Source organism: Gadus chalcogrammus, chromosome 4 (genome assembly GCF_026213295.1).
Source record: "Gadus chalcogrammus isolate NIFS_2021 chromosome 4, NIFS_Gcha_1.0, whole genome shotgun sequence".
NCBI classification, from domain to species: Eukaryota; Metazoa; Chordata; class Actinopteri; order Gadiformes; family Gadidae; genus Gadus; species Gadus chalcogrammus.
In genome coordinates, this window is record NC_079415.1 from 893,517 (window position 1) to 920,981 (window position 27,465).

Below are 27,465 nucleotides of genomic sequence, written 5' to 3' on the forward strand. Positions count from 1 at the left end.
CACTGAGATTGACACAAAGAAAAGTTACCTGGAGAAAAGTATGAGGCGCACCATGATGAAACAGCAGGATGCCGAAAAGAGAAGGGAAACGGTACCGCAAGTAAAGAAGACATGGAAGAGAAAGAGAGGTCAAAGAAGGACGATGCAAGTCAATTCGCCATGGATACAGAGAATGAGGGGGCAGGTGAAGGGATTAGAGTGAACGTAAAAATCCAAAGGTTGGTTCATAAAGTGCAAGCGATCATCATGTGTTGAAGACGGTGACACAGACACCCAAGCAAGTGAGAACCGATTTGCAACAGGACGGAAGACAAACCAAGTGGACAAATTACAGAGCACAGAAACAGAGACGTGAGCTCGACTAAAGATTGGAGAAGATTGCTCAGAAAGGGGCTATGGACCACTTAAAACAAAAGCACAAAGAGATGGAAAGACTGATTGAGGATATAAGCAACCTTTATCTGCCAGGGGCTGACGATGGGTCAGACGAGAGGGACGAAGGAGTTCAAGATGATAGATCAACCGGGCAGATCAAACAGACAGAACAGTACAGAGTACGTTTACAGGGTCACAGACAGAGTTATGATGAATGTTGAATATGAAATACCAGGTCCGCGGGAACGCTGAGGGGTCAGTGCTGCAGCTGCTGCAACACATCAGAGATGTCCCAAACAGAGTTAAAGAAGCCATGGATCAACGTGAAATGTATCTGAGCAAAGAGAGGACTGACATGAAATGGATTCAAATGATGATTAGGAAACAGCAGAGAGAACTTGACCAGCGACGAGAGAAAAACTCTCAGAGAGAGGGATGAATTGGACGTTTTAAAAACATAACTACATCAGAAGAAGGTGCTGGTGGGCCAGCAGATCGAGAACATAGCCAAAGTAAAACATAAAATTGAACGTATGGCTTCACATTTTAAGACTAAGTTAGAGGAATACCAAGTAAAACAGACACAACTCAAGGGTTTGAACTGCAAGATTGAGGCAGAGAAACAAAGCTTAGAAAGTGATATGATTTGCCAGAAAAACGTTGAGCTTCAGATAGTCAATAGAGAAATCAGTCAGCAGAGGATAGACATGGACTCCAATATTGATAGAGATGAGGCATATCTAGCACAGGTTAAACTACACAGACAGGAAAGAGAAGTGGTAATTGATAGGCAGCAATTTCAAGAAAGCGACATGGAGAAAGAAGAACAAGATATTTTAGAACTTGTATCCAAAGAAGAAACAAATGAGAAAACTGAGTAAAGTGCCAATTTAGACCAAGGACAAAGGGAAATGAAAGAAATGGCGGAACTTCAAGGCCAATAGGAAATACGAAAAAGAGAGGAAGTTGGAATGCGGTTGGTTGAAATTCAAAGAGAAAAGGAATCCCTCCAAACAAATACGCAAAAGAGAAGGAGAGAACTGGATGATAGGATGGAGAAGATCAGAAGAGAAAGGGATCAGTTAGAGGTTCTAAAGATACAATTACAAAGAAGAGACACTGATCAATTTAACCAAGTTATGAGTGATCTTGGAGAAATGGAAATGAGAGGAAACATGAAAATGAATGATCTGAAAACCCTAAAACTCAATCTGGAGAAACAACGAGAGGAGATTGAAACACTAGCAGCTGAGAACAAGACTGAGAATATGAACATAGAGAAACTAAAATCTTAGTTACAGATTGAAAGATTGATTGAGAAAAAAATAAACAACATGCCCAAACTGAGATGCAAATTTGAGTCACACAAGGGAAGAGGAGCGAGCTTGATGACCACTTCGAGAGGACTAAAAGAGAGATTAGAGAGTTGGAGCTGCTTAAGTCTGAGCTGGAAGTGGAGAGAAATCAAAACAAAAAGACATTACGGATGGTCAATAGAAAAGAGCCAGAGGCTTAACGGATGTGATCGTTGTCTGGAGTACAGAAAGAAACGGATGCCTTTGAGCAAGAAACACTAAAAAGGAGAGATGTGGAACAGAGGATTGAGGTGAGCAGCAAAGAGAAGATAAACGACTCTGGGGTTATGAAGGTAGATCTGCAAGGGCAAACAGGGAACCCCGGAGGGAAGCCAGAACCAAGATTGCAGGCACCACAAAGTGGAAATGTAGAGCTAATGCAAGAGCCTCCAGCAGGAGGTGTAGAGGACTTGGCTGATTACATTCAAGAGGAATTGGCCCAAACACAAATCATTCAATCAAATCCAATGATATAGATGAGAAAACAAAGAAAGAGAAAGAAGAAGGGGAATTGATGAAGTTCTTTATACACAGGTTAATGGTTATACTGCCAGGTCACCAAAGAAAAATGGAAGAGGAAAAAAAGAGACTTGAAATGACAGTGGTGGAACTGGCGAGCAAGCAGGCTATTATAAATAGAACCCTCAATGAAACACAGGAACACAGGAAAAGACTACAAGAAAATGCTCTTAACATTCAAAAGAGAAAGGCTGAATACAGGAATGTTGTGAATGGTCTTAGAATGAAACAGAAAGAACAAGAACTTAAGGATAAAGAAATAGAAAGAGACAAACAATGATGAACGACTGTCGGGATACCTTACAAATTGAAAGAGACAAAGTGGAAGATTTAAAAAGACATGTCAACTGCATGAAACAAGAGGCTGAAGCTGATATGGACAATATCAGAAGAGAGAAGGAAACCCTCAAACAGACAAAGAGTGACATTATAAAACAGCAAAAAACAATAGCAGATGACAGGAATAGGATGGAAAAAGGACTGTATGAATCCAGAATGGAAGACAATACGCTAATAAGAACAGCAAGCGTGACACAATATCACAGGGATAATCTACAAATGCTTAAAAATAAGACACAAGTAGACCACCAAACAAAGATGGACATCTTGCGGGATGATTCAAATGCAGATATAAAAAACCTTAAGTCGCTTACACAACAGAAGAAACAGGAGTTTGATAACCATAGAGTGGAAATGGAGAGGTATTCTCAATCAATCCAAAGACCGAGAGAGGAACAGATAACATTAGGTCATGACATTGGAATACAAACAGAGGAAATTGAATATATATTGAGGACAGACCTTCTCATAAAAAAGCAAAGAGCTTTGACCGACATGAACAGTGACAGAGAAAATATGGAAAATGTACTTCTTGAAGTCCAAAAGAACATCCAAGAACTTCATAAAGAGATACAAGACATGGCCCAAAAACAGAAACAACAAGTGGTTCTAGAGAGTGACTTGAAACGATTGATGGATGATATCCAAATTGGGTTCAACGTTTTAAGAGTGATATAATGAATAAGAAGGAGGAGCTTAAAGTGATCATGGACGGAATCTTTGAAGAGACAGCACAGCTTGAACAAGAGAAGCTTGATATTGATGAAGAGCGAAGAAAGGCCTTGGAAGAAAGGAAGATCCTAGAAAGAGATTTGTCGGAAGTAAGGATGAGAGAAGAAGAGGCCATGCAAACGATGAGACACAACACAAATATGAAAGAGGCAATAAAAGAGTTGGTTGAAAAGACACATCAAGACATTACAATGAAGATGCAATTAACAGAGCAGAAGATTCTGGATGCACAAAAACAGACAACCAACTTGGAAATTCAGCAAAAAGAAATTGAACAGCAGAAATTGGAGATTGACAAGCACTTCAAACAGATAAAAAGACAAAGAGAAGATCTGATCAATATGAAATCGGACATGATGGTACAAAAACAAGAAATGCAAAAGAATTGGAACGAGGAGCTTCTACTGGAGAAGCAAGATCTCAAAATTGAAAAGGAAGCAGTATACAGGCAAAGCAAATATCTGGACACAGTTAAAGAAACAATCAACAAAGGCAACCTTTATTTGGATACCATGAGGTCTGAAATCCAGAATGATACAGAGGCAGATTATATGCAAGCCGGAAAAGAAAGAGAGAACCTGAATATGCTATCCTTAAAACTCAAAGAGATGATAATTGTGTTACAATGTACTGTAAGAAAACATGAGGAAAACAAAATGAAACAACAAGAATGTGATGATAAATGGAAAACTATGCTGCATTCGTATTTGCATCTTGACAAAATTAAGGTAGATTTGAAAGCTCAATATGACGTTGTCGTAAAAAAAAACTTCTGTGGGATGTAACAAGAAAAAAGAAGAGAAACAAGGTACAAATTGAACAGATCTCTGTTCAAACCTAACCTTCTAACCTTCTAACCTTCCTCAAGTGCAGATCAAACAAAAAGGCCCCGAAATGCCCCCAAGTGGTGCAGAAGAGAGCTTTACAAGAATAAACAATGACGATCCCATACATGCATGGGACGGCAGTAGCTCAGGTGGTAGAGCAGGTTGGCTGGTAACCTGAAGGTTGTTGGTTCGATCCCCGGCTTTACCAAGCAGTGTGTCGAGGTGTCATTGACAAAGCACCTAACCCTGACTGATGTTGCGATGTGATGTCGAATCCAGTCATCCTGCTGATGCTGGAACAGAGACTTCCAACTCTCAGAAAGACTCAGCAGAAGCCATGAAAGGACATGAAATGCGCCGAGCGGGAAAACATGATGATGACAACACAATGATAACGATGACCACCAAGACAACGCCACAACAGCTTAAAACATTTCTACAAAAGAACATATCTCTGACCAAGATCAATTGTGGAAAGAGACAAGAATGGAACGGAGGGAGATGGACCGCATGAAGAGCAGAGGTACCAAGATGAGAAAGAACCCGGAGCAGAAGCTGCAGACCATTCGTGACATACGCAAAAGGCCTCACCTGCAAAGAGAGGACAAAGAGCCCTCGCAGACAACGAGCAGAGATCTGCAAGAGGAAGACGGAATCCACCGGCAGAGAGGGAGACGGAATCCACCGGCAGAGAGAGGACAAAGAGCCCTCGCAGACAACGAGCAGAGATCCGCAAGAAGAATACCGAATCACCAGCAGCCAAGCAACTGACAGACGCTAGCTGACAAATACAGAGAGCTTGAGGAGCTCTGAGAGCACATTCTGAAGATGGACTGACGATAGATGGACTGACGATAGAGCCGTGCAGACAAATGCATGAATGCATCCGCTGCAGATAACATTGGTCTGATTCTTGCAATGTTTCTCAGATGGAAAAAGGCAATTCTAGTTATACTTCTTATATGTTGGTCAAAGCATAGTTGAGGGTCAAACAGGACACCAAGATTTTTGACGGACGCACTCTGTGGGATGGCGAAGCCATCCAACCACAGAGAGACATCCTCAAACTCTTCCCGGTCCCACTTCGAGCCGATAATTATCAGCTCTGTCTTCCCAGTGTTAAGCTGTAGGAAGTTTTGTGACATCCAGGCCTTCACAGCAGCCAGACAGGACTAAACCCCTTTGAATCTGGGCCGAGTCCCCGGAATCTACAGGACTGTAGAGCTGGGTGTCATCCGCGTAGCAGTGGAAACTAATTCCGAAGCAGCGGATAACGTCGCCCAGGGGAAGCATGTAGATTGCAAAAAGTAATGGACCAAAGACCGACCCTTGTGGTACGCCAAAGCGTAATTTACAGTGCTTTGATTCTGAACCCTCTTGAAGCACAAATTGGGTTCTATCTGTGAGGTACGATTCAAGCCAACCAAGAGCCGTAACCCCGAAACCAACATAGTGCTCAAGACGGTGAAGAAGAGTGCTGTGGTCGATCGTGTTGAACGCAGCGCTCAGGTCCAGCAGCACAAGCATTGAGCTTGTATTTTTATCCAAAGCAAGAAGGATGTCATTTACAACTCTTGTAATTTTCAGTTGAGTGGAAATTCCTGAACCCCGACTGGAAAGGTTCGAAGAAATTGTTCCTCGTCAGATAATCAACGATTTGCTTTGCTACAATCCTTTCCTGTACCTTGCACAGGAAGGGCAGATTCGATATAGGCCGATAGTTCCTGACTAATTCAGGATCTATGCCAGGCTTTTTGAGTAGCGGTTTTATCACCGCAGCCTTGCGGTGATAAAACCACTTGTCGCCATGGCGCTGTCATGGCGACAAGTGGACAGCGTCTCTAGTGCGTCCTGTTGTGCGTTCTATTTGTTTGTCAAAGTTTTAGTCCCGTGTCTAGTTGGCTGAAGTGATTGAATGGTACATCGTATGCCTACTTAGATTACTGGTTTGATCAAAGAGCTTCCAGCTTGCCGGAACTTTATAAAATTAAACTTTAAGATGAGGAAGTGTCTACTACTACTGCTGCTGCTACCTTGGATAGCCAGATCACTCGCGGCTTTTGGGAGGCTCGGAATTGGAATTCTGCAGTACTCCCGAGATGATCTGCTGCTACTACGGAATTGGGATTATTCAGCACCAAATCTGGGAAACTGCGGAGAACTGAGACGATATAGCCCCAACCACGATTGTCGGCGGGATACTTCGAGAAGGAAGCGGGGTAGGAGAGGAGGAGTAAGGCAGAGGCTGAAACGACTCACCGGCACATCGAAATGCCCACCGCTCCCCTCCATTGTACTTGCCAATGTTCGCTCATTACGGACTAAGTTGGATGAACTGCATGCGAACATAGCTTGCCAATGGGCGTACAGTCAGGCGAACCTGATCTGTCTCACCGAGAACTGGTTGGATAATAACATTGCGGACTCAGAGCTCTCTATTGACGGATTCGGAACTCCGCTCAGACTGGACCGGGACGCTGTGAGTAGCCTGAAAAGGCACGGGAGCGGGCTGTGTGTCTACGTAAATCAGGGATGGAGCAGAACTGCTGTTGTGAAGGACTCTTGCTGCACACCTGACTTAGAGCTGCTTGCCGTGTCATTTAGACCCAAATATTTACCTTGTGAGTTTAGTCAATTGTCCCTATTGCTTGTTTACATTCCTCCGTCAGGCAACGTCACACGCGCATCTGAGGCCATAGCTGCATGTGTCCACAAAATTGAATGCGCATCCCCTGACTCACCTGTTCTCATCCTCGGGGATTTTAATGCCTGTAGACTAAATAAAATACTTCCTACTTACCAACAATATGTTACATGCACTACCAGAGGCGATAAAACAATTGACCTCTGTTATGGTAATGTAAAGAACGCATACAAGGCATTTAGAAAACTTCCTCTTAGTCCTGCGGACCATAACGTTGTCCATCTTATCCCCACTTATCGCACAAAGCTTCAAAGGGAGGGTGTTATAAAGAAGCAGGTGAAAAAGTGGGATTCTGCTGCAATTGACACTCTTCAGGCCTGCTTCGAGTGCACTGAGTGGGAGGTGCTAACGCAGGGTAACAGCCTAGAGGAGGCTACTGATGTGGTAACTGACTACATAACTTTCTGTGAGGCAATGGTTGTCCCTACTAAGACTGTTAAGGTTTTTTCTAACAACAAGCCTTGGATTACAAAAGCCCTGAAATCAACACTGAATGAAAAGAAAATTGCATTCTTCTCTGGAAATAAAATTGAGTCTAAACTCATTAAAAAAAACTGAATAAACAATTAAAAGCAGCAAAGATGGAATACAGGAAGAGAGTTGAGAAACTCTTTCTGGAGGGTAATCCAAGAGATGCATGGCAAGGTGTCAAAACCCTAGCTGGCCTCCCCATTAACAACTCAGCTCTTCCCACCACCGGGGCAATAGACTGCATTGACATGGCAGAGAACCTTTACCAGTTGTACTGCAGGTTTGAGAAATTGGACCAAACACAGGAGAGGGAGAAGCTAATGGAGGAGCTCACTGCTAGGATACCGGGCTATGTAAATCGGGAGCTGCAGCAGGCGGAGGTTGAGCTGGTGTTGAGAAGGATGAAGCCAAATAAAGCACCAGGGCCAGACCAGATCTGTGGCCGCTTGCTGAAGGCCTGCAGCAACCAGCTTGCTGGTGTCTACTGCCACCTTTTTGACCGCTCACTGGCGGAACGCTCTATCCCCTCAGTCTGGAAGACTTCCATCATATGCCCTGTGCCCAAAAAGAGTAAACCAACCTGTGATAATGACTATCGACCTGTGGCCTTACCATCCCTGGTCATGAAAGGCTTTGAGAGGCTAATTCTCACACAATTACAGGCAGAGGTCAGTAAGTATGCTGACCCGCTTCAGTTTGCGTACAAACGTCACAGAGGGGTAGACGACGCCACACTAACGCTGCTGCGCAGAGCTTACACCCACCTTGAGAAGCCCAAGTCATTTCTGCGGCTGGTGTTCAGACTTCTCAAGTGCCTTTAACACTGTGCAACCCCATCTAATGGGACAAAAACTAAGCCAGATGGATGTCAATCCCCACCTCATACTCTGGGTCCTCTCATTCCTGACAGACAGACACCAGAGAGTGAGAGTTAACGGCCACCTTAGCTCATCCAGAAGGATCTCTACAGGTGCTCCACAGGGCTCTGTCATCTCACCAGTTCTTTATACACTCTACACCAGGGGTGCCCAACCTTTTTTGACCCAAGATCTACTTTTCAAGTAGCCAACCTCCCGAGAAAAGGAGTTTAGCAACCTCCCGAGAAAAGGGTTGTATCGTGAACCTACGTACTTCAGTGGGGGTTTCATTCCGTCTGCGCACGGCACCTTCTCAACAATATTCAATAATCTTCCTCCCACTCAGGGTGAAAATGGTAGGTCTTAGCTCGTTTCCCCTCAGCCATGCCAACGTTTAGGAGTGCGTAACTACTGTTGACGGCTTTCAAATGCTGTTGACAGCGCATGCGCTACCGCGCGTATATGTCCCGCACAAATTATTATTAATTTTATCTTATTTTATTAAAAAATATATATATATATATTTTACAAATACTGATATCATCCACTCCAAGTGCCAGCAACGTCTCTTTTTCCTTCGTAAACTCCGCAAACTCCAGGTCCACCAATCCGTTCTGACAGCATTCTACAGATATTTCATTGAATCCATAATCACCTTTAACATCACCTCCTGGTTCGGAGCACTGTCCAACATCCATAGGAACCCACTAAACAGAATCATCAAACTGAGCAGCAAAATAATTGGACAACAGCAGGAATCCCTCATCAATATATACAACAAAAGGACTAAGCAGAAATCAACACAAATCACCCTTGACATCCCACACACTCTACACAGCCAGTATTCCCTCTTACCCTCAGGCCGCAGATACAGAGCCCCTACAGTAAGGACAAACAGAGCCCTGTCAAGTTTTGTCCCGGCATCCATAAGACTCTTGAATGGTTTAACCCCTCCTTGAACTGTATCCTCTTGTTTTAATACCTGGAATCTTTTTAAATGATTTATTTATTCATCCTCCACTATGGAGGTAATAATACTATTTATTTATTAGGCTTAGGCAAGGATTTTTATTTTTATTTTCTGCAGGGCTGACGGTGTATGTTTGCGAGTGTGTGCGTGTTTTTCTTTTGTTTATTGTATGTACTGTTGGGTATGGACACACCCTGCTGCTCCTCCACATCTGAAGTTCCTAACGGAAAAATAAAGTAATTTGAATTGAATTGGAACAATTCCTGTTGAAAACGAGAGATTCATAAGCCAGAGGATTGCAGGCCCCACCGTGGGAAGAAGTTCCTTGAGAACCCTGGAAGGGAGAGGATCCAACATACAGGTTGTTGGCTTTGATGCCTTTATCACCCTTTCAAGTTCCACCAAAGGAATTGCCTTGAACTCCAGGAGAGTTGCGTCAGAGTTCCCCATCCTGCCCCACAGAATGTGTAGGACAAGCCGCGCGGCAAGCATCAATTTCCTCTCTAATTGATTGAATCTTACTCTCAAAGAAATCCATGAATTCACCTGCCACGATCGAGGAGCCCACTGTCTGAGTCTGTTTCTGAGTGAGACTCCTCACCGTGTCAAAAAATAAACTTGGGATTGTTTCTATTCAAGTTGATGATACTGGAAAAGTAGGCGTTCCTGGCATTAGTCAGCGCACCCATAACAGTCTGCTCACCCCAGGTGAGCAGACTGTTATGCCATGCAAGATGAAAGACCTCAAGTTTAGTCGAGCGCCATTGGCGTTCAAGGAGTGCGCGTTTCTGCATTAAACCAGGGGGCTGGTTTTTTCAATGTTCGTTTTTTAGTTACGTTCGGAGCAACTGAATCAATGGCAACAGACAAGGCAATGTTGAGGTCATCAGTAAGGCACTCCACAGAACCACTATAGTTACAAAGAGGTGCAAGTGAACCAGATAACTTATCTGCCATAGCTTTAATGGTTGCAGGTGTGATGTGGCGACAGCTGAAAGTAGCTTGCTGATCGTCGCAGGGGCAGGATACCACCACCTGGAAAGTGAGCAAAAAGTGGTCTGATAAAGCTGAGGTGTAGGAAGAGACCACTAGCTGTGAAATGTCTACACCGTGGGTCAGAACGAGATCCAGCGTGTTTCCACCGATGTGGGTTGGGTGCTGAACGAGCTGTTTGAAGCCAAGTGTATCTGTAATGGACAGAAAAGCCCTTGCGAGGGCATCAGATGGGTTATTCACATGAATGTTGAAATCCCCAATAAGCAAAATATTGTCTGAGTATGTAGCCAGATCAGTTGCAAAGTCAGAAAACTCATCAACAAAAACTGAATACGGTCCTGGGGGACGGTATACTACAGCTAAAACGAAAGAGTCTGGAACTCGTTTCGCTTCTCGGGGAGCTGAAGTGCAGAGCGCTAGCACCTCAAAGGATCTGAAAATATATCTGTTCTTTGGCTTTAAATTAAGCTTAGAATTAGATATCAGGGCTACTCCACCACCTTTCTTAACTTCTCTAGATACTTGGGTGCTAACGTAATGGGGTGGAGTAGCTTCGTTTAGGGCTAGAAACTCATCTGGCTTTAAACAGGTTTCACAAAGGCCCAGTATGTCGATCTTTTTATCAATAATTAGATCATGGACCAAGAGCGGTTTAGATGAAAGCGACCTTATGTTCATGAACCCTATTCTGAGTGCTTCCATTTTATTATTTTCAGAGGGAGTCTGGTTAACACTCAGCTCTGAGGCGATCAGTGGGATCGCCAGAGTTCGACATACTGGTCGCGGCCCTCGCCTGCGGGTTTTACACCTTGAGACAGTGTGAGGCCGCCCCACCGTACATATAGGTACAGCGTTAATTTCAGAGGGAGTCTGGTTAACACTCAGCTCTGAAACAATTGGTGCAATAGATACTGGTTCAGCTAACCCATCTGCTGTTCCAGACTCTGCAACGTAAACTATCATGTGGCTAGCAGGTTTGCTAAACTCCTGCAGCCCAGCGTGCTGTGAGTGGATGAGTCACGCCTGACTAAGACATCTGTCTATGTTTTTTGACATAATTGAGGAGCCTAACCCAGTAGGGTGTAGGCCGTCTCTCATGAGCACACCAGGGCGGCATGTCATTAAAATATAGTTGTATCAATTGAAAATAATTATGTGCGATTGCTAAATTAAAAAATGTGGTAGTATGTCTGTATATATGGTAGTAGCCAAGAGTAAAGCCAGTAAAGGCCTACTATTGTTGTAGAGATTCCATTAATGAAAAAAAAGAGAAAAAAAAAAAAATAGATTATAATTTCAATGGAGTTTTTATTTATCTGCTTTTGTGTGCAAATGTAAGCAGTTTACCAAAACTACGCCTCAAAACTAGGAATAAAACCACATGATATTGGGAGCAGAGTTATTTTTTAATTGAAGGTCAGACAGGGAACATCTTTAACATCTTTAACATCTTTAACATCAGGATCCAACTGCCGAAAATCTGTTGTATGTTCACCGGGATGGGACGGAAGTAGTGGACACCTTACAGGACTCGGGACCAAAGCAAAATATGCTTTCATTTGCATATCTCTGAACACGCTTTCAAAATCGTTAAACACATTCATCACAAGACGTGTCCACAGAAACAGTTTTATTGAGGGAAAGACAATCCCCAGCGCCCTTGTCTTGTGGAAACATACGGAGAACTGGGAGAGATAATGTAAACCCAATAAAACTGCAAACGTAGACTATGACCTTAATCCAAAATCAATGTTCTAAAAGCTAATGTCACCTTGTGTTTTACAGACCGTGTGCTTACACAGACGATATTGTACACTTACAGGTATCGAAAAACCCCAAATCCCCTCATGACTTTTCATGATCTTTTGAAGAAACGTAGCGTTGAAAAACCTGGGATGGACAACAGTGGACCGCCGTCATTGCAGCTCTCTGCTGCTCACTGCTAGCAGCGTCACTACACTCTCCACATGTTTCACAAATAGAGTTTGGAGAGACGTTGTCAGTGTCTGTATGTTGCTTAAATTCTCCAAAACAGTGGGCGCTAAAGATCAAAGCATGGCAGACCATTGCATGCAATGAGCTCGAGTTGACAAATAATAATGCTTACAGCACCTGGTATTCCCAGGCGGTCACCCAACCAAGTACTAACCAGGCCCGACCCTGCTTTGCTTCCGAGATCAGACGAGATCGGGCGTACTCAGGATGGTATGGCCGTAAGCAATTATTAGCATACCATATTACCATATTAGCATTTATACAGGAGGAGCACGTAAGGAGTGAGAGCGCTGCCGTGGCCAGAGACGGGACTTGTAGGCTACTGAAAAAATGATTAGATCCATAATGAATGAAAGAAATGAATGAATGAATACGTTATTCCAGACTCAGAGTTACATATTTGAACGCAATGCATTACACTGCTTGGGCGTCATCGTTTGCGTGATCTTTTGAAGAAACGTAGCGTTGCAAAACCTGGGATGGACTGCAGTGGACCGCCGTCATTGCAGCTCTCTGCTGCTCCCTGCTAGTGTGGTAGAAATTAACCTTACATTTTATGTTAAACTATGATTATTATTAGGCCTACATATCATATAGATACTTTAATAGTGGAAAATAGCTGATCATCTCTGCCCTAGATGTTATGTGCCATGTGGCGCCAGTGAGTGGGTCCAGTCCATTCCCACCTGATGTGCCATGTGGCACCAGTGAGTGGGTCAAGTCTATTCCCATCTGATGTACTCTCTGAAGACAATGCTTACATTCACACGTGTGCATCATCTCTGTTTGTATAAGGATAATATATGTTCTAAGGTCACATTGGGATCCAGAAGACATGAGAATATGCTGACATCCACACAGTATGACCCAGAAAAACATGCTATCCACATCAATATTTGATGAAAGTCCAACTTTGTATTGTGTAAGGATTGGGGATATAAGGAGCTTCACTACACTGTCCACATGTTTCACAAATAGAGTTTGGAGAGACGTTGTCAGTGTCTGTATGTTGCTTAAATTCTCCAAAACAGTGGGCGCTAAAGATCAACGCACGGCAGGCCATTGCAGCCAATGAGGTTGAATTGAAAAAGAAAAAAAGCTGTTACGTATTTTAAGAATCTAAGCTACCCACACATAGACCCAATGAAGCAGGACCAAACATATAAGCCGTAAATACTATACATAGCCACAAGGGGAGCAAGACCTTATTGAAGGCTGCTCCGCCACAGAAGGCATCACCTTTAGTTAGGCGAAGAAGCTGAAGCCATTACGTCACCCCGGGCCACGCCCACTACATAGGCCACGCCCACTTGACTTAACGTCAACACCCGGAACTCTATTGCAGCCATTGCAGCCAATGAGCTCGAGTTGAAAAAGAATGAATGAATGAATGAATGAATGAATGAATGAATACGTTATTCCAGACTCAGAGTTCCATATTTGAACGCAATGCATTACACTGCTTGGGCGTCATCGTTTGCGTGATCTTTTGAAGAAACGTAGCGTTGCAAAACATGGTATGGACTGCAATAGGCAGCACGATGAAGCCATATTATTTCTTTAGAACAACATGATCAGGGGAGAGCGCGAACGCAGTCCCCCACTACCAGAAATTATGCAATCGAGATTCCCACATTTGGGGAATTCGCACGGGTCAGCAACAGCCTCAGTGCAATGGCTGAGCCTCGCTATGGGTGAACCACCTTCTTGATCATGGTATCTCCCTAGTCCCTTTCCAGGTAAGTATGAGTTGCACACGTTCAGGTGGGCTGAACGATGCCCACGCGTGTTCTGAGGGGAAAAACGGTCTGTCTAGTTACTGGACCAGATGAAATGAGACGGAGAGGTAATAAAGTCTGTCGGCACGAGGACCTTGGATTTATTAAGTAAAGTGGCAACGGTTATACAGAGTCATAAAGCGTGAGAAATCGAATATGTCTAAGTCCCTAATCAGCGCTGATGGTTCGTCCAGAGCTTCGCCTCCGTGGAAGGTCTGCTCCAGAAGAAGGTGCAGAGTCCCTGTGTGATACAGTTTTATGCTGTATCCTCCTCTCGATGAGGTGTGTGCGTTTGAGGTGCGTGTGGTTCTGTGTGTTTTTGCTTGACCTTGGCTCCCAGGCCCTAGTATATGCATGTGTATCTTCTTGTGTTCTTCCTAACGGGGGAGTGCCCCCGAAGTGTCTCCAGTGTGATAAATTAAAACGGGGGAGCGCCCCCCCCGAAGTGTCTCCTGTGTGATAAATTAATGTAGCTCTCCCGTTCTTGAGGATGACTGGTGCATTGTCTGAGTGTCTACCATTTGCCTGGAGGAGAAATGGGGCCTTCGGCTCCGGCCTTGACCTGACTATATTATCATGCTTGTGTTATGTGTTCGTTGGGTTAGAGCAAGAGTTGACTATATTGTAATGTGTCTGCCATGTAGTGATGTTACGTTTTGCGTCGAGGCATCGAGGCGTGTGTCGAGTATCTCGGCTCCTCCCCCAGCGAAGCTCCGCTTCGAGTAGGATTCACGTTGGCGAAATGACGTAGGGTGTGACGTTCGAGGCTTCGCCTCGGGCTACTGCTTCGAAATATGGGTTCAGTATTGGCGGGAGATTTCGACTATAAAGATGTCCCGTATACGATCACAACCTTGTGGTATATTCAATATACCACTAGTCTGTGATCGTAGTAGTTTGAGCATTGCATTTTCTGTAGTATCAATCGAAACATCACGTTAATTATTCATCATGGAGTTTGCCAAAAAGAGAAGGTTTTCCCCTGTTTGGGAGCATTTTCATCTAGTTGCTCCCAATAAGGTTTCAATAACCACTGTCCAGAACACTTTAATGGCTATTAAATTAATCAGTCCTTCTAAGTTATCATGCAGTGTGGGTCGGCTTAGCTTAGGAGGTAGAGCAGTTGATTTGTAACCAGTAGGTTGCTAGTTCAATCCCCAGCTCCTCCTAGCTCAGTGTTGTTGTGACCCTGTCACTTTGCTCCTGACAGCTGACTGTCGCCTTGCATGGTTGACTGCCGTCGGTGTGTCAATGTGTGTATTTACCGAAGTAAGTCGCTTTGGATAAAAGCGTCTGTTAAGACACACTTTTGCCAAATGATTTATTTTCTAGCATGAGCTCTGTGCCATTTTATGAATGTCACACTCACACACATGTATCATTGAAATGACTTCAATTCTCAAATGATTTAATGTATCGGCACACGAGGCAAAAATCACATTTTGGGTTGGGTTGTCATAATTTCATTCACCACTAGATGTCCCTAGCGTACTCATTTGAAGCTTCGAGCACGAACCACTTTGGTGGTTCATCTGGCTTTGAGGCTTTGAGGCTTTGACGTTTCATGAGGCATAATCTCGGCACCACTACTGCCATGTGATGTGCTCATCAGGCTAGGGTAGGAGTTAGCTATATTTGTAATGTACATGTGATGTACTCAGCAGGTTATTTTTCCCAACAGTTCCCGTGGAGAACGGTTGCAAAGCATTCGGAGATGTCTAGACTTTAATAAACACTGTAGACCACCGGTCACACGATGACAGGCGAATCTGAAATCAGCGAGATGGAAGCTTAACGAAAGGAAACCTGGAGATCCGAGTTATCGACACGCCACAGAAAGAATCCTTTTTTCTTTCTTAAACAACAGAATATCGTTGGAATAATTGTAAACAGTGCGTTTATGAATTGTAAATGACACTTTATTGTCTACAGGCGGACGGGTGTACTCTCAGGAGGAGTTTAGTTTTGTTTTTCACAGTGAGAGGGGGGTGCACCGGTCCTGGAGGTACTGCAATACCAGGTCGATGCGTGGAGTGGACGGGGCAAGCCCCTTTTCCATCTCCCAGTTCCAAAAATCAATTTAATATATGGTCCCCGGGTAGGGGACGTATCAGATATTAAACTGATAAGAACAGATACTACACTTGATCTTAGCCAAAAGGCCGAGAAGCGATGCCCACACAAGCTCAGACCAAGAGGCGAGGTTCCCAGACACGTCGCTCCACTTGGCGGTTTAACAGACAACGAAAAAAAAACAAAAGAATGACCAAGCACCCTGTGTGCGTGTTTGTGTGTATGTGAAAGCTGAAGAAATAAACCGAGGTCGCTACATCTCTTTGCTGCTGCCTGCTGGCAGTCTCACTAGGCCGTCTGCATGTTTCACAAATAGAGTTTGGAGCAGTGGAGGCTTCTATAAGACTAAAGGTGAAGCAGTGCTTCACCAAAAAAATGTTAAAAAATAAATAAACCAACAATACTATCGAATACTGCCAAAATGGTGGTGCCCACGATTTCCCCGCCCCAACAACGTCAACACCCGGAACTCTATTGCAGCCATTGCAGCCAATGAGCTCGAGTTGAAAAAGAAAATAGCTTACAGCACGTGGTTTCACTAAGGTAAATTGTATCCCCTTCACCGTTTGCTAGTTGATAATTAGACCTTTTTTTAAGGTTTGTATTAAGCTGTTTCGATTTTGTAGAAAGAGAAAAGATTTCCACCGTGTCATAACACGGTCGTTGTGTATAAAGGGAAGACGTAGAGGTTACGTTTTTAGCTGCTGGGTAGACTTCAGTCAACCTATCGCCGTTTTGTCTGCGAGCAACCATATTACTCGTGGGATGTCTCATTTTAATCGTGGTAATCTAAGCTTTCCAACGGTGTATGGCATTACTATATTCACCCAAGGGTTGTTGAAATAATAAGCTGATTAATGTGTGTTTTGTAACGATAGCTAGGCGCAGCTAACGACACTGTTTACAATGAGTAAGGGCATACGTCGCATACCTGCAAACTTGTTGCTTTTCGGCGACAATCAACGTTTTCTTGGACAATTTGATGTGGATATGTGTTGATTTGGGTAAATGTGACTGTTTAGACAACAGCTGATGCGAGAGTAAGTGTAACATAAAGCAATTTGGCGACCGTGTTAATCTCTTGTTGCATGGGATGCGCTGCATACCTGGTAAACAGTAGCTCATTTCTAACAACATAGATAACAACCTGGCGAGCGTGTTGTCCTAGGCTAATACACCAACAGCACATTTCTGTATAATAAAGGGCTACATATTGTCACTCTAAATGATCTGCTTGTTGTACTCATTTATTCATGTTTTACTGTACCAGATGGAACATGGAGGAGCCTACACATCAGTGCACCGTGTGCGACAAGACATTCAGTGAAAAGTCCAACCTGGTGAGTCATCTGAAGATCCATGCCATCGCCAGGGAGACCTTTACCTGTGATGTCTGCGGGAAGAGCTTGGCCACTAAACCATCGCTGGTCAGCCATCAACAGCTACACCAGTACCCCAACATCATTTTGTACCGGCAAGGAGAGGCCAGGCTGTACTGTACAGAGGCAGCAAGGTCTGTGGCAGAGGCCCGCAGCAGCACTGTTGTTGACCCTAAATGGCTGGATCTCAAGACAGCAGAGGCGGCTGCCAAGAGGTCGGGGGCTGAGCTGTGGAAAGGTCAGCTGGTCCTCACGTTCGGGTAGTACGCCGGTCAGACCTTCAGGTGGCTTGTGGAGAATGATGTCGGCTGGCTGGTGTGGCTGCTGTTCCAGTACTGCCAGCAGGGAGAGCAGAACGAGCTGCTGAAGTGGCAGAAGGAGCGACTGCTCCTTCGGCCACAAGGTGACTCCTCACCTGAAAGTGCTGTCGGACGCACCGTTCCCGGAGGCTCCTGCGCTGCCAACATCCCTCCCTCCGCCAGACCGGCCTCAGGTCCAGTACCGGCTCATCCATCACGAGGCTGGAAAGAGACGTGGTGAGAAGCGGAGGTAAGTTGTCATAAGCACTTTGTTTCACCTGTTGGCTGTGGAAAGCAAATAGCACACACGTCATATCAATACTGATCACATGTGTATTTTATATTTCCAGATTATCTGTTGATGAGCCTGTGACTCCCGCGAACCGGCCCGTTCAGCCCACTGGGTTTGTCGTCCTCCACCCGGCTGAAGCCTGCGGCGCTCACCCCCATTCTGCCGAGGCCTCCTGCGCCCACCCACCTCCAGCCGAGGCCACCTGCTGCGTTGACCTACGGCCCACCCCCTGTGTCGGCAGCACCCATACTGCTGGTCCTCCCCGCACAGCCACAGGCCCCCTCCGTCCTGTTTCGTGGGACATCCTGCAGCCAGAGCTTTGTCCCTCCTGCACCAACAGTGAAGGCATTCATGCCTAACAAGTCCTCAAGGCCATGTGGGGCTTGCCACGTGCCAGACTGTGGTGGACAGCGGAAGAGGTACACCCCTTCCAAAGTGGCTGGAAGCATGCAGAAAATGTTTTCCTACTGTCCATCCACTAGGATGTCCACTACCCCTGGCTTCGACAATGTGGTGTATGACAACTTTGAACACTTTAAGAGTGTCGTGGATGCAGAGTTGGACAGGAGGACTGTGTAAATACCTGGAAATGTGTGTGTGTATGTGTGTGTGTGTGTGTGTGTGTGTGTGTGTGTGTGTGTGTGTGTGTGTGTGTGAATAACTTACCTCTGTGATGCCACTGTTCCTGTGCCATCTGTAGGAGAGAGAAAGAGGCTTGTTTGTGTGTGTTTGTCTTTGTCTTTGTGTGTGTTTTTTAAAGTGCTTCAGCAAGCACTATCTATTTATTTATATCGTTAAAAAAAAAGGCACTTTGCAGATTTACTTGGAAGTTCTTTTGTTCGCTTTTTATTTATTATTATTTATATTGCTGTTAAAATTAACTTTGTAGTATCCATTCTGCTCTATGTTCAATATCGAGGCCAATCTTTTAAACCATAATCAGTTCCAATCTAACACAATCAGTTTACATACCCTTTAGTGGTTGTTCATGTTCAGATAATCTGTGTTTTTGTCATGCATGTTGTTTGTCTTTGTCAGCTTCATGTCTTTGTGATGTTTGTATGTATTTGTCTGCTTCAGTTTTAACAAAAGTTTGCTCAAGAAAACACAAAAGGGAGGAACAGCTTGAGCCTTTATTTGTTGATTGGTCACCCGAGTCTATGGATAATCATGTTCATTATTGCACTTTAGCCTGTACAAGCCAATTGTTGATTTGTATCTTGAGTACAAGTGTGTGTGTGTGTGTGTGTGTGTGTGTGTGTGTGTGTGTGTGTGTGTGTGTGTGTGTGTGTGTGTGTGTGTGTGTGTGTGTGTGTGTGTGTGTGTTCTTTAATTGTTGAGTGTTTTTTATTATTATTAATGTTATTTATATGTGCCTGTTCTTGTGATGTGTGTATGTCTGTCAGCTCCATGTTTAACTAAATGTTTGCAAATGGTAGTACATGTTTGTCTCTCGTCTCATGCTCTCGTGTTCTCGCCTGTAGATCTGTACCTAGTCGTGGTGGGCGAGCTTTTAACTAAAATGATCTTGTTTATTTGTGTTTATATGGATTGCCTTTTCAATGAAACACATTCTGGTTGAAAAATAAAAGTTGTAAAAGTATTTTGGAGTCTCAGTGTGCTTGGGTTTCAGAAGGGGTGGGGTATTGGAAAGAAAAAACACACCAAAGCAATTAGAAGTCCTTGTGTCTTCACTCCCGCAACCAGAGGTGTGAATACACCCCCACTGTGATGGCTGCACTCCCTGTGTGGTCAAAACAATGAGTTCTGTGAATGGCTCTTATTATTTTTCTTAATTCAGCCCAAAAATGTAACAATTTAACACTTTTCCACTTGATTGTATGAATCTCATCAGCTACATCCACTCAAAGTATGAAAATAATAAACAAAACATCCAGCAGACTAGTGGATTTTGATAATCTAGGACTTGCACATGACATTTCTGAAAATAAAACCACCCACCAGTGGCCACCAGATGGAGCCGTCCGTTTTGATCCTCGATCCTTTTGGATCGATCCCAGTGTTGAGGGATAGGGACTTTGGGGGGTCATGAGCCATTCCCAGGCGGTCACCCATCCAAGTACTAACCAGGCCGGACCCTGCTTAGCCTCCGAGATCAGACGAGATCGGGCGTGCTCAGGGTGGTATCATTCATAGCTATCATTTCTTTAGAACAACATGATCAGGGGAGAGCGCGAACGCAGTCCCCCACTACCAGAAATTATGCAATCGAGATTCCCACATTTGGGGAATTCGCACGGGTCAGCAACAGCCTCAGTGCAATGGCTGAGCCTCGCTATGGGTGACCCACCTTCTTGATCATGGTATCTCCCTTGCCAGGTAAGTATGAGTTGTACACGTTCAGGTGGGCTGAACGATGCCCACGCGTGTTCCCCAGGAGAACGGTTGCAAAGCATTCGGAGATGTCTAGACTTTAATAAACACTGTAGACCGCCGGTATCATACACGATGACAGGCGAATCTGAAATCAGCGTGATGGAAGCATAACGAAAGGAAACCTGGAGGTCCGAGTTATCGACACGCCACAGAAAGAATCCTTTTTTCTTTCTTAAACAACAGAATAGTGGTGGCGAGATGATGCCTCATGAAACGTCAAAGCCTCGCAGCCAGGTGAACCATCAAAGTGGTTCGACCTCGAAGCTTCAAATGAGTACGCTAGGGACAAGGAATGAAATTATGATGAAAGAAAGAGTTTCCTGTGATGATGTGATGTTTGCTTCGTACAACATCAAAACGTTTAAGAATTAAAGTCATTTCAGTGATACGTGTGAGTGTGCCGTTCATAAATATCTCCCGAGCTCATGGTAGAGAACAAATCATTTGACAAAGGTTTTAAGTCATCCCGGGCAAAATAGATTGTCTTATAACTACAGTAGCCTACTAATAATTGTAATAATAGAACTGCATGATGTCTGAGAACGAGTGTGATGAATTACATAGCCATAAAAGTGATCTTGGAACTGGGTAGGGTCTTCTTTTTGTAAAAATGTGCCAATTGTGAACCCATATCGCGGAACAGCCCGAGATGAAGCCTCGAACGTCACGCGCCACGTCATTTCGCCTATGTGATACGGAGCTTCGCTGGGGGAGGAGCCGAGGTACTCGACACACGCCCCGATGCCTCGACGCAAACCATAACATCACTACAACAGAATATCGTTGGAGTAATTGTAAACAGTGCGTTTATGAATTGTAAATGACACTTTATTGTCTACAGGCGGACGGGTGTACTCTCAGGAGGAGTTTAGTTTTGTTTTTCACAGTGAGAGAGGGGTGCACCGGTCCTGGAGTTACTGCAATACCAGGTCGATGCGTGGAGTGGACGGAGCAAGCCCCTTTTCCATCTCCCAGTTCGAAAAATCAATTTAATATATGGTCCCCGGGTAGGGGACGTATCAGATATTAAACTGATAAGAACAGATACTACACTTGATCTTAGCCAAAAGGCCGAGAAGCGATGCACACACATGCTCAGACCAAGAGGCGAGCTTCCCAGACACGTCGCTCCACTTGGCGGTTTAACAGACAACGACGAAACAAAAAAACGAATTCACCTACAGTATTTCGTTATGTGTTGTTCTTTCAATTGTGTTGTTGTTTACTGCATGTCATTTACGTTCTTGGTGGTTCAGGGATCGCGGTCCCTAAGGATTACGTGCGTCTCATTACGTCACAGACCATGCTGGATTTGTTTACCTTCAGCACGCTTTGTTTTCCGGTTTTCTTTTTTACAAAATAAACGAGTCACACGGCTGTGTGCTCAACGTGCGAAGTTGTGTTCTTAACTTATTGCAATTTCCACAGCCTAATTATATATATAGGTTTTGGCATAAACATAACTAGGGTGCACTGTACTATCTGCGCACACCCTTTCTGAAGCCTCTCTCTCGCTCTCTCTCTCTCTCTCGCTCTCTCTCTCTCTCTCTGTCCCTCCCGCTCTCTCTTTCTCTCTCTCTCGTACCGTTTTGTGGAGCACGTTAATTGTCTTAGAACACTCCCATTCAGAATGCATTGGTTTACATTTCGTTTTGTGTAACACGCAAAAAGTCGGACTATCGTGCTCGGGAACACGCTTCAATAGATTAACGTTCGTGCGCAGGAGCACGCAATTGCGTGATACCGGGTTGCGTATGTAAATCGGACAGTAGGTACCCCAAGAGTTTGGCTGGGGGAGTCGTGTTCTTTCCTTTTCCAAAGCCGAAAACACAACAGGAGCGGTGCCTACGATGGATCAAACAGTGTGGAAGGCCCCACTCCCAGCTAAATGTCACGAAAATAAACAAGCATGCATACGTCTGCTCCAAGGTAAGGCTAGGCTAGACTAACGCCATAGTGATAGCTAGCTAATAATACTGGATATCAAAGTTATGGTTACTATTAGCAAATATTGTATACTACTAGTTAGTGGTGCAACGGTTCACGGATTTCCCTTGATCCGTACGGATCAACCCTCACGGTTCGGGACGCAAGTGATCCGCGGATCGGCTGATAATTTTTTTTTTTTTATCAGCAGTCTTGTTATCTTTATTGTTGTTGTTGATCCGAAAATGATCCGACCCGTGACTCAAAAACCGTGACCCGATCCGAACCGTGAGATTTGTGATCGGTTGCACCCCTATTACTAGTATATCATTGCCAGAACGTTACCCTCTAAGCTTAGCTAGCCCTAGCGTTACGTAACATTATGTTTCGTCAGTTTACATCAAAGTTGAACATAGCGTCCCAACAGGCAATTTAAACTTATTTTGTTTTCATCTTTCATGTAGCATTTTGTGAATGGACAGCCTACCCCTGAGTATCCCGACCCTGTACTTGCTGTACAAGTGTCGAACCAGACTAGGGAGCAGCTCGGAGGCTGTCGAAAGCCACCCCAAAAACGGTAAGCCTAAATTACATGTCAATAATATTTGATTTGAAGTGCAGTATATAACTCTATATTTAACCTGTTAGTACATGTCATATAGCCTAACGTTACTGTTACTGTAAATAAGAACATGTTATTGACTCGCTGGTTAAATAAAGGTTAATGATGATGATATACAATATAATAGAAACAAAGTACTGTAAATTCATGTCCCAAAAATCTATACAGATGCAGATTAAGTGTGCAGGATGCCTCTGGCTCCACCTCCAGCACTGATGATGCAGACGAGACTCAACAGTATATTGTTGACAGTGGTGAGTGATAAGCCTTTTTCAAGTTAATACTGGCGTAACAGGAGTGGAATAGCCTGCCCAATCCCATTACCTCTGTATTGTGTTGAATGATAGAATAGGCAGCAAGATGTTTCAGACAGTGAATAAGTTCCTTTATTGGCACTTTCATTCTCTGTTCAGAGGTCAAAACAAACAAGAAGAACAAAGAAACAAGAGAACAAAATAAGAGTCCATACATACATACAGTAAGACGATCACGGATTTATCTCACTGGTATGTAACATAGTAGTCAAAGAAAAATGCATCAAGCTTGCTCTTCATCTCTTCCCATTTTGCAACATCAAATTGTATTCTTTCTAGGTGGTAATCTTCCTCACATTTAACAAAAAAATCACACCATGACATACCCGTGAGCCCAAGCTGCCCCATTATTTGATAATGATGGGCATGACACTCTTTTAGTTTATAGCGTCCATCTGCCTGCTTGCAAAGGTAAGGACACTCTGTAAAGCTGTTCTTGGATGGGCACTTAATTTCTAAAAGCCCATAGCTTGGGCTTTCACTCCCTCCTCTCTCTATCACCTTACGGTCAGGTGAAGTACCAAGGTGTGGGGCATCAGGATTTACAACAAAACCACATGGATACACTAGATTACCTGTGAGCTTCGTGTACTGTGTTGCTGCTATGGGCTCTTGTTCTACACCTCTTTTCATGGCCTTAGTTTGTACTGATGCGGCACTCTTTAAGCTTGTAGCAAGTTTTTCATGGTCAGCTCTCCTAGAGCAGATTCTTTTAAAAGAGGTTGATGTTATTCGGGCAGACCTTGCATGGAACCACAAGTTGTTTGTGCTCTGTTCACTGGTTTCCTGTTCCAGAGCTATAGAATCAGGCAAAGACATTTTCAGTTCTGTGTAACAACGCATGGCACTTTCACTCAGAACTGTGCAGAAGCTGGTGGGTTGGGATGGCAGAGGAAAGTTGGGCAGGTCATCTGGTTGGCTGACAGGAGTTACTCCAGGATCAACAGAAGACTCTCCAACTTGGTAAACAAGTGGCAGCTTTAAAAAAGGGACAAAGATAAAGGATTATCAATAACATGCAAACATTTTTTCATTACAGAGAGTACTGAGCAACCCCCACTTCCTGGATGCCAGCTAGAAAGGGAGCCTGAGGAGGAGCAGAGCACTGAAAAGGAGAAGAAATTAGAAGAAGAAAACAACATGAAATTGAAATTGTCTTTAAAGGTCCCATGACATGCTATTTTATGTATTCTTTAATATAGGTATTAGTGGGCAACTAACACAGTATTCAAAGACGTTCCTGAAATTCAGCCGTGGTGCAGAGTTACAGCCACTCCGAGCCAGTCGCACATTGAGCTTCCCCCAAATGCGCTGTTTCGGTGGGCGTGTCGAGGAGGAGGGTGGGGGTGTGGCCCTGAGCAGCTTGCAGCTACGTGCGGTACCATGCGCTCTGTTTACAGTGGATGCATCGCAATGGCGAGGCGCACACAGCCTTTAGCCGTGTTCTGTAAATATTCTAGAACACACGGGAGTCCTGGAGCTCTATATCTAAATATTATCATATAGCCTACACAGATATCTATATCATATAATATATATTATCACGGCCAAAAGCTGTGTGAGCCGATATTATGAATCTCAAACGACCGCGTTGGGTTCTCCGACGTTCCTGGTTCTTCAACGTCCACATCAATGTGAATACACACACTGTAACGCAAGTGTTGTACACTTCCTTGTTATTTGGATAACCGTTCTGCTGTTGGTGTGATGGCGCATAACACGTCGGACTCTCGTCTCTGGTATTTCTACAACGAGACTCGTATTGGGGGTTATCTCAGCCAAAGTTGAGAATGAATTGGGGGGAAGGAACTTTGGCTTTGACTCCCTCAAGAACATGAACCACGACATGGAGGAGAAAGGGATTGTTGGCGGCGAATGTCTCCCGCTTGAGCCCCGCTGAGGGACCACCGCCGGAGGCGCCTAAGCGCTGCCCGGCAAAGATCCCTTTCTCCTCCTTGTTGTGGTTCATGTTCTTGACTTGAGGGAGTCAAAGCCAAAGTTCTTTCCCCCCAATTCATTCTCAACCTTGGCTGAGATAACCCCCAATACGAGTCTCGTTGTAGAAATACCAGAGACGAGAGTCCGACGTGTTATGCGCCATCACACCAACAGCAGAACGGTTATCCAAATAACAAGGAAGTGTACAACACTTCCGTTACAGTCCTGGAGCTCTATATCTAAATAATATCATATAATACATAGATATCTATATCATATAACATATTGTGTGCGCCTCCAGACGATATTATGAATCACAAACGACTTTGTCGGGTTCTGCGACGTCTCTGGTTCTTCCACTTTCACATCAACCTGAAGTCGACTGAACCGCGCGCTGCCTTCTGCCGGCTGCCCGCTGCCGGGCGATGGTGCCTCGCGGCAACCGGCGGCATGTCGCAGTTCCTGTACTTCAGCGAGTCAAACCAAAGTTCCTTTCCCCCGATTCCTTCTCAACCATGGCTCAGATAACCCCCACGACAGTCTCGTTGTGGAAATACAAGACACGTCAAAGAACCGACAAGAAACACTTGCGTTACAGTGTGTGTATTCACACACACACATGTGGCGCTCGCACGGTCGAGTCTCATTGGCGGGCCAACGTCTCTGGGCGGGCCAGGCAGAGTAAGGGGAGGAGCTGAGATTCCTCATGACGTCATGAGCACAGATTTCCAAAACAGCGCGCTTGAGCCTCCGTTTTTTCAAAGGCGAGCAGAACAGCTAGTGCTCGTTTTACACCAAACGCAAGTTTTAGCCACTGGGGGACCATAGGCAGGCTAGGGGAACTCATATTTATGTTAGAAAACCTCATAAATTGAGATTTTCATGTCATGGGACCTTTAAAGGAAACTGAAATAGAAAGGCTGAAAGCACAAATTAGCACACTTAAAAAGAAAACTCTAACACCTGAACTACTTGAAAGCAGTGAAATCCCTAAAATGTTGGAATACAGTACTGGGTTTACATATGATCGATTCAACCAACTGTGCACAATATTTGGCATCCCAAATGATCCACACACCACTCAAATAAATGTGCCCTTAAACTACAAGCGCAATGATTGGCAAGTTGCTGAGATGCCCCTCCGTAGCCAGTTGCTGTTTGTTTTAATGAAACTCCGCAACAACGAAGACCTAAAGAACCTTGCCTTTAGATTTAATATAACCACGCAAACAGCAAGTACTATTTTCAATTCCTGGATTCATTATATGTTTGACGTATTAGGTGAATTACCAATTTGGCCTCACAGAGATGTCATTGCACAAAACATGCCAGAAACCTACAAAGCAGACTACCCATCCACATTTGCAATATTAGATTGTACAGAGCTGAAAATCGAAAGGCCAACGTCACTGGTGTTGCAAAGCCAGAGCTTTTCAAACTACAAAAGCACAAACACCCTAAAATCGCTAGTTGCCTGTGACCCCCGTGGTGCTGTGATTTTTTCATCTGCCCTCTTCACAGGATCCATGTCCGATAAGGAGATAGTCAGGCAATGTGGTATCATCCCGTTACTAGAGCAACTTATAGAGAGTGGCTATTTGCAAAGAGGGGATGGCATAATGGCTGATAAGGGCTTCTTGATCGAGGAAGAGATGCGAGCAGTCGGACTGCAGTTAAACCTGCCACCGTTTTCGAGATTTAAGAGGCAAATGCCCGCTGGAGATGTGCTGGTGACAAAGCGCATTGCAAAGCACAGGGTGCACGTAGAGAGGGCCATCGGTAAAATAAAAAAGTTCAAGATGGTGTCAGACAAAATTCCTAATACAAGGTTAGGGATTATAAATCACATCTGGTATGTGGTGAGCATGCTTTCAAACTTCCAGCCACACATACTTGAGTAAGGGACAGTCTGGGACAGTCGTAGCATCACATGGCAACAAATACAAAGTATTACTACATGACATTATTACTGCTTTAACCTGTTATTTTTACTCACCACTGTGGGGCATTTTGTCAGCCTGAGCTGTGGAAGGTGCTATAGAAATCCTTGTTTCATGTTTTTATGTGTAGGTGTATATAATATGTCAGCCCAATTTTCCTTTTTTTACATTGTAAGCACAATTTAGAATTTGTAAATGTCAAATTTTAATGAAACTTTAATAAAATCTCACCTGGTGGCTTAGACCGCACCCCACTGCATACTTCCTGCCTCCAACTTCTACCTCAGGTGCAGTTTCATCAGCAATGTAGCTTATAGGTGCATCTGACATCTCCCTCAGTAGACCATACACTGCTGTCCCTAACTCT

The 27,465-nt window shown here is 44.3% G+C and overlaps 1 protein-coding gene and 5 non-coding genes across 6 annotated transcripts; 1 reads left to right on the plus strand and 5 right to left on the minus strand.

Annotated features, from left to right (window-relative positions):
• Positions 1–12,245: 12,245 nt before the first annotated feature.
• On the minus strand, positions 12,246–12,364 carry LOC130381871 (5S ribosomal RNA). The gene has a single exon (XR_008895499.1). It is a non-coding gene; the product is annotated as a 5S ribosomal RNA (ribosomal RNA).
• A 1,351-nt stretch (positions 12,365–13,715) lies between these two features.
• LOC130381880 (U1 spliceosomal RNA) lies at positions 13,716–13,887 on the minus strand. The gene has a single exon (XR_008895506.1). It is a non-coding gene; the product is annotated as a U1 spliceosomal RNA (small nuclear RNA).
• Positions 13,888–15,901: 2,014 nt separating this feature from the next.
• Positions 15,902–16,092, minus strand: LOC130381881 (U2 spliceosomal RNA). Its single transcript, XR_008895507.1, has one exon. It is a non-coding gene; the product is annotated as a U2 spliceosomal RNA (small nuclear RNA).
• A 4,052-nt stretch (positions 16,093–20,144) lies between these two features.
• LOC130381878 (U1 spliceosomal RNA) lies at positions 20,145–20,309 on the minus strand. Its single transcript, XR_008895504.1, has one exon. It is a non-coding gene; the product is annotated as a U1 spliceosomal RNA (small nuclear RNA).
• A 941-nt stretch (positions 20,310–21,250) lies between these two features.
• On the minus strand, positions 21,251–21,441 carry LOC130381884 (U2 spliceosomal RNA). Its single transcript, XR_008895510.1, has one exon. It is a non-coding gene; the product is annotated as a U2 spliceosomal RNA (small nuclear RNA).
• Positions 21,442–23,156: 1,715 nt separating this feature from the next.
• Positions 23,157–27,456, plus strand: LOC130381851 (uncharacterized). Its single transcript, XM_056589667.1, has 3 exons — positions 23,157–23,160; positions 24,260–24,376; positions 26,053–27,456. The coding sequence occupies exons 2-3, from the start codon at positions 24,361–24,363 to the stop codon at positions 27,057–27,059; spliced, it is 1,023 nt and encodes a 340-aa protein (XP_056445642.1). The 5' UTR covers positions 23,157–23,160; positions 24,260–24,360; the 3' UTR covers positions 27,060–27,456.
• The last annotated feature ends 9 nt before the right edge of the window (positions 27,457–27,465 follow it).